The sequence below is a fragment of the Papio anubis genome, chromosome 9 (assembly GCF_008728515.1).
Source record: "Papio anubis isolate 15944 chromosome 9, Panubis1.0, whole genome shotgun sequence".
Classification (NCBI taxonomy): domain Eukaryota; kingdom Metazoa; phylum Chordata; class Mammalia; order Primates; family Cercopithecidae; genus Papio; species Papio anubis.
Genome location: NC_044984.1, coordinates 96,837,357 through 96,850,361, shown reverse-complemented (window position 1 = coordinate 96,850,361; position 13,005 = coordinate 96,837,357). Strand labels below are relative to the sequence as shown.

Below are 13,005 nucleotides of genomic sequence, written 5' to 3'. Positions count from 1 at the left end.
AGAGAACATTTTCTCAGTGTTCACTTTTACAGATGCCAAAGGTCAGTCTTACTTGGAAAGATCCTTCCACAGAAAAGCAGAAATGTACAGGGTCTTCTAGCAAAGTATAAGGCAGGCTATAGATATATTAGAAAATCTTTTTTTAAAAAAATCCTAATTTCAAAGTGTTTTACAGCAGCTTTGATACCACAGTAATTCCCTAATATGTGTTTGAGTATATGTGTGTACATACTCATGTTATTCTAAATGTAAAAAGATGTGGCCAGTTGACAGTATTAAAAGCTTCTTTCCATATCTTTACTAAGCACATGACAATGTATAACTCAATAACTACTTTAATTCAAGTTGCGATTTCAACAGAAAAAAATTTAAAGGCAAAATATTGACTGTCAAAAGCTTTTAAAGTAAATGCAAATCCTATGAATTCTGGAATTATCAACCATTCAATGTATTACATTGGGGTCTTGGTAATAATACAATCAGAATTTTCCTTATATTAGAAATTTATGAAAGGACTCAAGTTTTCCTTATAAAGCCATCAGAGATGTAGGAAATATTGGGAGGTGATTCTCCCTTTTCCACAAATGAAAATAGTAATTAAAATGCTAAAGTGAAGACTACTTTAAGATTATTCATCTCTTATAAAATTTCCCTACTGGTATCCCATAAAAAATAATGCAAACCAAGTGAATTTATATTAAATAAGGCAGCCCAGGGAGAAAATCTCGCCCTAAAAAACTAACCGTTCCAAGTTATTCTAAATTGGCAATGTGTCTGGAGTTCTGAAATAAATAACTGGTGTGAAAAACCTAAGTTTCCAGATTCTTCAGATCTGAACTGTAATATTTGGTTGTGTAATCAATCCTTAGTTAATCTAAGTGAAATGCAGATTCATTTCTTATTAGCTAATAATTTCATTTGTGTTTTTTATCAGACACATAATTTAGCATTTTCTAGAAATAGCCCTTAAAATCCAAGTTAATTGTCTTACCTCTTTTTTCCTCCTTTCAAAAAAAAAAAAAAGTGATCAACTTTGGAAACTCTTCCTGTTAGCAAATTTCTAAAGAATAGTTTTATTCCTTAGAAATCAAAGAATAACAAATGTATATCTTAAGAACTAGTTGCATCCCAACTCGAAAATGTTTGCATTTTTTATTATTTAAATACTGACTCTTCAAATCAATGTCTTCCCTTTCCAATGATAGAGTTGAAATAGTTAAAATAAAACAAGCAAGATGGGAATTTTCAAAGAAAATTAAAGCTGAATACATTGCGTCAACTGCATTCCCAGAAATCTATAAGAAACACAAACTTAGGCAGCATCAGTAGAGGAGGTAGTACCATTTTTACCAGTGATGAACGACCGGAGTCCTTTGTTCTAGAAGTGATGACCCCAGTTAAATCTCAGCATTACACATTTCCCTTCAGAGATGGAGGGGAGCAAGTTGCTTGCATCCATGACAAAATGTGAGACTCAGCTAATTGGTGTGGTTTTGATGATGCCACAGTTCTGCCCAAAACCCTTGTAACTAGCAAGTTTGCCCTGAAGATTATTGAATTACTCCCCTGACCATGCATTATTTAAAGGGAAGTGCTGTTATTATAGAAGCCAGCTGTTTAACCATTGGAATTCTGTCTGTTGGCCAACTTTTAAGATACAGCAGTACATTGTAACTAAACATTATGTCTACTCATGGAGGAGTCAAAGTCTAGGTTAGGTGGTGGCCAACTTGTCTGGTAAGCAATCTTTCGTCCACATGCTATGAAACCTTTGAAGCAAACTGACAAAATAAATATATAAATATATAAATTTTCAATGTCAAGACTTTGTCAGCAAGAAAAATTATGTGGCACGTTGTACATGCCTATTCATTCTAACAGTTGAGTGACTGCATGAACACTTCATCACGCCGGTACAACAGAACTCTTGGACCACACCTTGCTGTGTAGAAGGGACTATACACACCTGTCTTTTTTTTTTTTTTTTTTTTTTTTTGTAGCATCGAGTAAGGACAATTAAAAAGTGTTTAGAGCATCTTGGGGAACTTCAAACAGATAGAAAACAACTTTTCACCTTCTACATTAGAATATATTTGAACCTCTTTCTTGAAGTGGTTTCCAACCATACTGAATATTGGGCCCAAGCCAGTTTTCTCCTTCATCTCTTCACTTGTTATGGAATGTCTGGAATAGAAAAGACCATAGCAGTCATCCACTGTGTTCAACATAGGAATCTTCTGCTAGGATCTCTGACAGACATTTATTACAGCCTTTACTGAACTGTTTCCTGCAATGGGGAGTTCATTACTTTTCACTGAAATCTGTCCCACATCTAACACTTGTAAATTCAAATTGTTAGGAATGCTTTTCTTATATTAAGCCAATATTTGTTTTTCATTCACCTACCAGCTCTGATTCTGCCCACTGGAACAGAATTAAACAGCACCTAATGAAGAGTTTCTCAAGGCAAAGATAGAACAATTAGTTCTATCTCATTTAAAAATTAGTCGAAATGACAATAGTTATAATTTAGAAGTCATTAAAAATAACTATTTATCTCCAATAGGAAAATGTCAAATACTGAAGCAAATTGTTTTATTACCTTTCTAATAAATTACATTGTATCAGGCTTCTAGTTGTAGACCATAGCAGCAAATATCTTTATTGTGGTTCTGGAAAAAGAAACAATATGTAGCATTTGAAGATATGGAACAAAACTTTGACCTTCAACTGTGATCTTTCAATTGGTAAGAAATGAGATTTTTGTTTGTTAAATATTTTGATGTAGAGCCAGAAGAAATCAAGCTTACAGGGCACTTCAAAGGATGAATTAAACTTCAAAAAGCAATAGGTAAACACTTGTTATATTCATATATTCCAAATGACGTACAATAAGTCCATTGTAGACATTATGAGGAGACAAAGAAAAACATCTCTCTAGGATTGTGGCCAGTAGAGATAATTGGTAATTATATTTATGGCAAAATCTAAGTCTGTATACCACTATTTCAACAATATTTTTTTAAAAAAACAAATGTAGAACAAAAGATCAACTTTCTCTATGGAACACTGCAGAAAAGTCCTAAAATTCTCTGTACCTAAACCCATCGATCTACAGACTAAAAAGCATGAGCTCAGAGTTTGACTGAGTCATGTCAAACTCTGAGCTCATTTAAGCAAGGTGATAAACCAGATACCTGGTATTTCCTGGGTTTTTTTTTGTTTTTGTTTTTGTTTTTCTGTGATGATGATGACTTTCTATTTTACAAGAGGAAATAGACATGTGGTGAGTTTCATGGTTGTTTATAGTCACCAAGAAGCGAATTCGCAATCATAGAAATGATCTCTGCCATCCCAAGATGAAGGTTAGTGTCTTCCTCTTATAGCAGACAAGGAGCTCCAGCACATGTGGGACCTTGGAGGAGCTTGAAAGTTAGAGGAGTTTGAAAGGGAAATACTAAATAGGTCCTGGAATCCCAAAGCCTGCCCTTGTCTGTCTTCAAAGGCTAACCATGAATTTTGAAATCAGTTGTTTCTGAGTTGGCTAACCTTGAAAGTTTCTGGAGCTCCTCCTACCAGCCCACCCCCAAATACCAAGTTACTATTTCATAATCAACAAACGAATCCCAATTACATCCCATTAAGAAATTTATAGTTTCAACAAAGGGCAATCATTACCTGTAATGGACAAAAGATACAATGATCACAAAATAGGCCAAGTCACCTTTTCCTTCCTCCCCACCCCCAAGAGAGAAGCCAAAGGGTATCAGCTGTGCTTTACTGGCTAGCCACTTAGCAAAAAGTATGTAGAAGTCCTTTGCGGATTACAAAGGACCATGTAAGCCCATTTGTGTCTTTCCTCTAATTTATAGTTCCAGGAAAAGATTATAAAAACAAAAAAACAAAAAAACATTGTTTACATTGCTCAGGGGACCCGCCGAGGTGCGGATTGCCAGGGCCCAATCCCTCCCAAATGCCACAGCCATCGAGACCCCACAGGGTCTGCTCCGAGAGCTGCACAGCAGACCCCGCCCAGAAAGACCACAAATGAACCCTCACTGAGTTACTACCTCCAGCTGCCCTAAGAATGACAATAAACCTGCCTTACGGGAGGAAGCAGCCACCAGGGTCCTGTGCCAAGCATCAGGAAAGCATTTGGGTTCTTAGTGGATGCCATGAATGCTGGCCCTTCCAGCAGGGAGGCAGCCAAACTGGTTTGGTAGCAGGCCATTACCATGGGCCTGATCTCCCCCAATGAGGGAGTGCAAAATACATGAGGATTCTGACTTTCAAAACCCTATTCTCAAGTAATGGTGTCATTATTACAAAAACATAGACTTGTGATTTAAAACATAATGTTTTCTTCTGTCAGGAATTAAGATTGAATACATGTCAGATTAATTAATTGGATTCTTCTGTGCCTGTGATTTATAAAATGTCTTCCATAAAGCCTAAGCATCCATGGAGAAGACCAGCAGAGATAAGGGAAGAGAAGAAAAAGCAAGTTTCTTTTCCTCTGCCCTTGCCTGAGCTAGAACAGAATCACATGAAAGATGGACATTTTGTTCACTGTTTCAGTTTGGTGGTTACTCGATAAGAAATAGAATTCATTGTTCTGGTCTCTTGGGGTGATAAGAGCAGGAGCCCTACTAGATTGGTATTGTAATTAGTTTCAAGTCCCAAGACTTCTGTATATGGTCAATAGTGACAATGCTTCTCCACAAACCACATAGGACCCTGGAAACGGTGCTCATAGAAAGCTGGCTATGATTTATTTAGGACCTACACTATATGTCAGGTGCTGTGCTATGCATTATTCATACTTGATTTCATTTAATCTTCAAATAATTCTTACAAGGGAGATATTACTAACTCCATTATATAAATGGGCGAACTGAGGCCCAGAGAGCTTAGTGACTTTTCCAGAGTCATATAAGAGTTCTCTTGGCTCCTCAATGAGGCACTTGGGCTTTGCAGCAAGTAGATCTGAGTTTGCATCTTGACTCCACGATTTACTGCATGAATGACCTTGAGCAAGTCTTTGCCACCTGTGTGTCTCAGTTTTCACATTAGTAAAATGAGGAGCCCTTTCCAAACTTAAAACCTCCTTGATGTTCAACCTGACTATGTAGTCAAAGCAGTTAAACAAAAAGGCAAACATGTGAGCTGTCCTGCTTATAAAAACAATGCAGAGTTGCCAACAAGATTAAGAAAACAATGCACGGTCTTCTTTTAATATTTCTATCATCCTCTGAGCCAATATATAAGAAAAGAGTAGGATTGGGCATAGACAAGATCCTTGCCTACAGGTTGCAAAACTTGGGGAGAATTACCACAAATAGCGTGGTGAATGAGTTAGTGCTGATGAATGTGGTACAGACTCCAAGAGACATACTGGCATTCAGAAAGATCCGCGGGGTCAGGAATCACTGGGGAAGTTTCAAGAAGAGGTTGAGACTTTGCAGAGTACGTAGGTTAACTAGATGTGGGGAGAGGCAGGAGCTGGGTGGAAGACTGAAGAAAACAGATTCCACCCTAACATAAGGCCACTCTGATTTGTACAGACAAGCCCACAGGGTATGGCTCCAGCAGTCGGAGGGCACCTCAGACAGGCATCGTGGATGAGTGCTGCTTCCGGAGCTGTGATCTGAGAAGGCTGGAGATGTATTGCGCACCCCTCAAGCCTGCCAAGTCAGCCCGCTCTGTCCGTGCCCAGCGCCACACTGACATGCCCAAGACCCAGAAGGTAAGCCCACCTGGGTGGGATCCACCCATCCTCAAGTGGTCTCTCTTGTGCATGTGGGTGGGCCAAGCAGAAACCCTGCCCCATAGTCTCCTGGCTTACAAGTCAAAAAAGCTCATTTGCACCAAAGGGATGGATTACGTCCTCATGTCCTCATCGCTTTGGTCACTCTGCATTGCAAATTTCCCCTTCCACTGCTATGGACGATGTGATGATTGGAAGATGTAACAAAACAGTGGCTAAACAAACATGGGCTTTGGTGTCAGACAAAAGTGAAGTCCTGGCTTTCCCATACACCAGCTGAGAGCTTTTGCCAAATAATGTAACATATCCAAGCCTCAGTTTCATCAGTAACATTGGGATAATAATAATATCTACCACATCAGTTGGTTGTCAAAATTAAGTAGCTCGTGCATATATTTTGAGATGCTTTACACATGCCTGCATGAAGTAATTGTTGGACCATCGTTAATGTCGGTCATAATTGTACTTTATAACAAAGCTTGTAACCTTTCAAGTTCTGAGATTCTATAATCTTGCAAAGAAAATAAAAGGCTAATGGGAACTATTCAAAATTCATATTTAGTAGCAAACATAATTAAACAAGAAACATTAAAAATAGAAATTTCTGTTTGGCTATAAGAATGCCTAGAAGTTTGTAATGATCAAAATCTGCAGGCATCATTTCCTAAGAGCTAGACTGTAAACAAACCTCAGAGGTACCATCTATGCTATCAGAAGTACATAAAACATCCAATGCACATTTAGTCACTTGATCGATTTTTCTTGAATGAGTGAATGAATGAACAAATGAATATAAGAGATTAAAATTTTAGCCATTAAGTAGAAAGAATACGAACTAAAGAGAAGGTAAAGGAGGAAAAAGAGAAGGCAAGAAAGTTGAGTAAGGAAAGAAATAGCTCTCATTTCAGTCTTTTGGGGACTCTGCTGAAAAAAGAAATGCCAACATGTGGTTTTAATCTTTGGAGCTAGAACTAATAATACCGTGCAAAAGCACAAGATGAGAGATCAAGAAGTTCACAATGACACCTTCGCTGCTTCCTGGTCTTAAACCTCAGCTGAGGCTGGAAGAGGACCATGGTGGCTTATTGGAGATGTGACCCCAGGGCGTCCCTCTGAAGGATGGAAGGGGACTGGGCAAGACCCAACACACACAGAACACAGTAGCCACTGGCCAGGCAGGAAGCAAGGATCTCAGAAAAGACTTTTAGGTGAATGTGGCAGGAAAGTGTGCTTGCTGGGGCAAAGGCAGATTTATTCTTTCTCTTCCCAGGTGACCCAGCACCTCTTGGTTTCTAAATGGGGAGGGGGTAGGTGTCAAGAGATGCGTCCCAAAGTTCTGGAATGGTGGGTCTTGTGACTGAGGTCCAGACCCCTCTCCAGCACGAGTGCTGTCGCCTGCATCATATGGAGCCTGGGCATTCTGAACTGATTCAAAGGCTCTGTCTTCAGGGACACCATGGGAACCACTTGTTCTCAATGCAATTATTTTTGTGATGTTTACAGTATCAGCCCCCATCTACCAACAAGAACACGAAGTCTCAGAGGAGAAGGAAAGGTGGGCCAAAGACACATCCAGGAGGGGAACAGAAGGAGGGGACAGAAGCAAGTCTGCAGATCAGAGGAAAGAAGAAAGAGCAGAGGAGGGAGATTGGAAGTAGAAATGCTGAATGCAGAGGCAAAAAAGGAAAATGGAGGACAGGAGGACTAAGCAGACAGAGGCAAGGATGATGAGAGAGGAGCAGACAGCAAGAATGAAAAGCAGAAAATGCAATAGAGGAAATGAAGAAAAGTAGGCCTGCTGAAGCTAGATGATGATGTGATGGAAATAGAAGTAACCTTTTAGAGAATGTCGCTAAGAAACATGGCGAAAATGGAAAACAAAAATGTAATGCCCTAGAAAGCCTAAAGAAAGACAGTGGCAAAAATGAAAAAAAGAATAAAGATTATAAAAGAGGCAAAAAAGACACACTATTCTCTGCCTCTAAAACACAATTAAATAAAAGAATTCAAATAAAAATTAAGGCTTCTATATGCATTTTAAAATTTTGTATGAATCTGTTATGGAAGAATTGCCTATGTCAATATATGTTCAGAGTTAAATATTAGCCCCAAATGCTCAGCAAGACTGAATTGTGTCATAGAAGTTCCCAGATTCCCTTTTCCCGCAACGTCATTGGAGGCTGTATTTCTTAGTCAAGTCCAGGGTTTAGGCCAAAGGGCATCTGGTATTGCCTAAAACCCTGTGAGGTAACTTTTGAGAAGAGGTCACTGTACTTTTCTTCATCTTTTTTGCACTTTGGAATCAGATATAAAAGATGTATAAGTTTGCTAGGGCTGCCATAACAAAGTATCATAGGCTGGGTAGTTTAAACCACAGAAATGAATTTTTTCATAGTTCTGGGAGTTGAAAGTTGAAAATCAAAGTCTCAGCACTTGCAAGAGCCTTAGAGAAGGCTCTATCATGGGCTCCTCCCCTTGGTTTGTAGGTGGCTTCCTTCTTCTCCCCCTATGTCTTTACTTCATCTTCCCTCCATACATATCTCTGTGTCTAAATGTCCTCTGTGTGAAAGGACACCAGCCAGATTGGATTTGGGCCCACCCTACTGACCTCATTTTAACTTAATTATCTCTGTAAAGATTCTGTCTCCAAATACAGTCATATTTTGACGTACTGGGAGTTAGGACTTCAACACATGAATTTGGACACAATTCGGCCAGTGACAGAAGACTTCTGATGTCTGACGATAACCACTGCATTTTGATTACAGCTCCTAGAAAACACTCCCCTCCACCACCCCACCACAGATCTATTTTTATATCTGAAATCCTGAGTCTCTGCTCCACGAGAACCCCGGGAACATACTATGTTAGATCTGGAAGAGGCCTCAGAAATCATTTGGTTCAATCACCTTATCTTGAAGACTAGGACACTGAGATCCAGAAGTGGGTAAAGATGTGCTTGGGTTCTAAGCTGCTCTTCTTCTGGCCAGCAGACAACAGCACATAATCAAAGTGGGTCAACTAAGAAAGAATTCCAGAAGGAAAAGAGAGGGCAGAAATGCTGTGTAAAGTCATTACTAATTTAATATTTTTCCACCAGAAGAAAAGGAGTGAATGAGAGCAAGAGTGCTGGATTTCCCTGAGAGTGAAGACAAGTTAAATAGAATCACAGAATTCAGATTTTAGAGATCTTCTCCTTCAGATCCCTTGGTTTAATCGGTAGGATTGGGGTCTTCATAGATAATAAAGCAAAAAGTCTCGCCATCCTCCAAGTTGCGAATTAGAAGAGCTGAGAAAGGGTATAAGACAGAAGTTCTCAAGCAAACAAATGATGACACTTTGGGGTAAGAATATGACTAACCCAGAAGTGAAGCATTTCATCCAGGTAGTCTATTTTGAAGATGTCATGGTATAAAGGAACCTCCTTTCTGCCTGGTCCTCCATGCCCCTGCCATGCTTTTTATTCCAGGATCACCCTTTCTAGTGGTTCACTAAAATCCAGGATTACTTAAATATGATGGACATGCTCAAGGCTTAATCCAGGAGGAAAAGGTTGAACTGAAAGCATGCCGAAGCCCCTCATGGGAGCCAAACCACTGCTGCTGTGGTTGCAAAGTAGATCCTGGCTTATCAGAGCAGAGAGAAGCCAGGCTGGTGCCTTAGCCCAAGTGGCCAGTCACCTTATTTAGGAGATGTTAAGTTCTCCAGCTAAGACATCCATGCTTTGGGACCAGCTGCAGGCAGAGGCCAATTCCTACTACAACCATCACCTTAGAGTAGCATATAAACACAGATGGCTCTTCAAGGGACCACAGTTCCATTGAATAACTAAGAATTCATGTCCTATGGAAAGGTTTGAACAAACTATAATTATACCCAATCATAAACTTTTTTCAAGAAGAACTAAAGCAAAGGCAAAGAGAGAGAGGAGAAGGAAGGAAGGAAGGAAGGAAGGAAGGAAGGAAGGAAGGAAGGAAAGGAGGGAAGGAAGAATGAAAAGACTTTCTAGTTAAAGAATGCTTAACTAGCAAACTACGTGCTACAAGACAGTTCTTTTCGGAGTGAGTTTTATCAACTCTAAAGCAATTATCTTGAATGCCTACATGTGATTACTGAATAATATGAACAAAGAAAACAGAAAGAATCTATTATTATCTTTCCATTACCTTCTTTCTAGTGTTAATACCCAAGCGTCTAGTGATACATGGCATATAATGTTGGTTGGCTGGCTGGCTGGATGGACGGATGGGTGGATGGATGGGACAAATGAGTGACATAGGCTGATGAATAGTGGTAGAAAGACACACCATGAAAACAAGTGGCACTGCTGAGATGAAATGATTCCTTATTCTCCTGCATAAGACAGTGAGGCAAGTACAGAGTAAAAAAGGAAAGGCATAGGAGCTATGTTTATACAAGTCTTGCATGTTTGAAATTTCCTTCTCTGGCCAAATTGAAATTGTTTAAGGACCTACTGCTACAGGTAGCAACTGGCTAAGAATTGCATAGTGAATGTTATATACCTGTTACTCCTCTTAATGTTTCTTTGAAGTAGGCAGAATATTAATAATCATTTAAAATTCCAGTGTTTCAACTTCAACTGTTTCCTAGGGCAGATTGATAATTGTGTGTACAACTAATTGGAATGTATATGGAATAATCATCCTGAAATAAAATTGGTGAAAAATATTTTTTTATTGAGCAACTACAATGTGCAAACCTCTGTACTAGGCATGAACAAGAGTTATAAGCATTGGAGATGCTAAAATATAATCTTTAAGGCTTGGTACAGTGGCTCATGTCTGTAATCCTAGCACTTTGGGAGGCCAAGGCAGGCAGATTGCCTGAGCTCAGGAATTCAAGACTAGCCTGGGCAACATAGCAAAACTCCATCTCTACTAAAAATACAAAAAAATTAACTGGGTGTGGTGGCACGCGCCTGTAATCCTAGCTACTCAGGAGGCTGAGACATGAGAATTGCTTGAACCTGGGAGGCAGAGGTTGCAGTGAGCCAAGATCCTGCCACTGCATGCCAGCTTGGGTGACAGAGTAAGACTCTGTCTCAAAAATAATAATAAAATATAGTCATTAAGAGTACAAAATGTAGATTCAGATTACCTGGGTTCAAATCTTGGCTCTTACTTGCGTTGTAGCTTTGGGCAAATCATGTAACTTATGTATGCCTCAGTTTCCTTATCTGTTAAATAGGGGTAACAACTGAATTTACCTTATATAGTTGTGAGGGTTTATTGAGATTGTGTGTGTGTGTATGTGTGTGAGTGTAGAGTGTGCATGTGTGTGTCTGTGCAAGGAGTGGGAGGTGTATATTCAAAAACATATTATAGTGCTTAAAAAGGCATCTAGCCCATAGTAAGCATTATTAAAGTTTTAGTTAACATTATTTTACTTACCTCTGAAAATTGGAGCTATGTGAAAAAGAAGTTGGTCTCCTGAAGTAGAAGCCAGTCTTGTGTCACCAAAACCTTCAAGCCCAAGCTTGCCAACCCTTTTCCATGATGTGGTAGTAGAGTTTCAAGCATGTGGTAGGAGAATAAGAGAACTCAATGACCTAAGAAACATTCCAACCCAGAGAACCCCTGGTTCTATGAATAATTCCAACTTAAATGGGTAGCTTGGCTGTCCCAAGTGAGAGCCATTGCTTCTGTTTCCGGGTCATATAATGAACTTTCGGAAAACCATCATTTTTCTCAACTAGTTAAAATTAAATGTAATACGTGTTCTCATTTCATGGTGCCTTGGGAAAATTTAATTGTAGAATGAACTCCAGTTCTTGGTAGTTTTAAGTAAAATTGCCAAAATAAATAGAAATGTAGGATATTTCCAGGCTCACACAGCTTCCGGGGCACTTTCGTTTCTAGGGCTGCCAATCCAGTGCCTTTCACAAGCATTTTATCTTTCTTCAAACATCTCTTGAAAACAAACAAAACCTCACACAGCTTCTAATGTGTGCACTGTTTGAATGTAAGGGTGGAAAAGGAGGCAAATAAATGAGCTCCCAAAGAGCAATTCCTCTTCTCTCACCTCCATCCCTTGAAGACCTCCCTCCCACTAAAGAGAAACATTGTTTTCTTAGATAATAAATTCTGCAATGTCCCAAGTCCATTAACACCCACTGGGGAAGATGAGGTCTATTCTTTTTACTTGCCCATAGGAAAAGAGTAGGGCTTTTTTGCAATATTCACTAGATAACACAGAGTTGACTTTTAATCCAAGGGCAACATTGATAGTCTCTAGTTAAAGGGGAAGCCTTCAGGAGCAATGAAAAGATTAATAGTTTTAGATGAAGCAGAATCCAAATCCCTTTTTATGAGATTTGAAATACCCAGTTTGTATGCTCACCTCAGTACTTAAAGCCCAGTTACTGATTCCTTTGGCCTAAGCAAGACAGGTCAATTTTTAAAGAGGGAGTGGCTGAGATTAGCAAAAATTCTCCAGGTCCACTAAACTTCCAGACCTGCGAGGTGAAAATCAGCTTTTCCATCATCCCCAAAGGCCTAACTAGAATCAGAACTTTTCCCTGATGCCCACATATTTGAGGGTCCTTCTTTAATGGGACTCCTTAATGCCTTTAGTGCCATCCCATTTTCATCCAGTGACCAAAAGAGATGATTTAAAAATATAAACTTATGTTTAAATTCCAGAAGAGAGAAATGGAGATTGAGAACAGCAGGGAAATGATGAGAGACAAGGGACAAGAGGTTTATGACTCCATGTCTGATTTTTCCAGAGAGCCCCTAAAAAAGTTCTTACCATACCAGGAACTCAATTATAACTCTCATTGCCTATTGTTAGATAAGTAACAGGAGCTAGAAAACATTTTGGAAATTCCCATCTTTATTTTATTAATTAGTATGGTTATAGTTTTAAGAACCAGGGTCAAGAAGCTAACTTTTTAAAAAGTGGTAGTATGATGGTTAGAAATAAGAATGCTAAAGGTGCATCAAACTGATTTTAATTCTAAATGTCCTTGGCAGCAATTTAGAATCTGTAATAAACTATAGCAAACAGTTTTGAGGGGAAGGGGACTATTCTCCCCTTCGTGTGTGTGTGTGTCTGTGCCCGCACGTGTGTGTGTCTGTGTGCACCTTTGTGTTCTAGCATTGTTGAACCCATTAGGGAGCTCGGGGGGAAATACTTTCCAAAACTATAGGTGAGAACAGTTTCCTGGCTTTTCTTTCAGTGAAGGTAAATTCCTATGTAAAAACTAATCATCATTC

At 39.2% G+C, this 13,005-nt stretch overlaps 1 protein-coding gene across 4 annotated transcripts in view; it reads left to right on the top strand.

Moving 5' to 3' along the window:
* IGF1 (insulin like growth factor 1) overlaps window positions 1-13,005 on the top strand; it is an 82,955-nt gene that overhangs the window by 53,555 nt on the left and 16,395 nt on the right. For 2 of the 4 annotated variants that reach the window (XM_003907052.5, XM_009181545.4), the window contains exons 3-4: window positions 5,565-5,746; window positions 7,271-7,322. In XM_003907052.5, coding sequence (XP_003907101.1) covers window positions 5,565-5,746; window positions 7,271-7,322 — 234 coding nt within the window. The remainder of the gene's footprint in view (window positions 1-5,564; window positions 5,747-7,270; window positions 7,323-13,005) is intronic. The other 2 variants (XM_003907050.5, XM_003907051.5) reach the window with 1 other exon arrangement.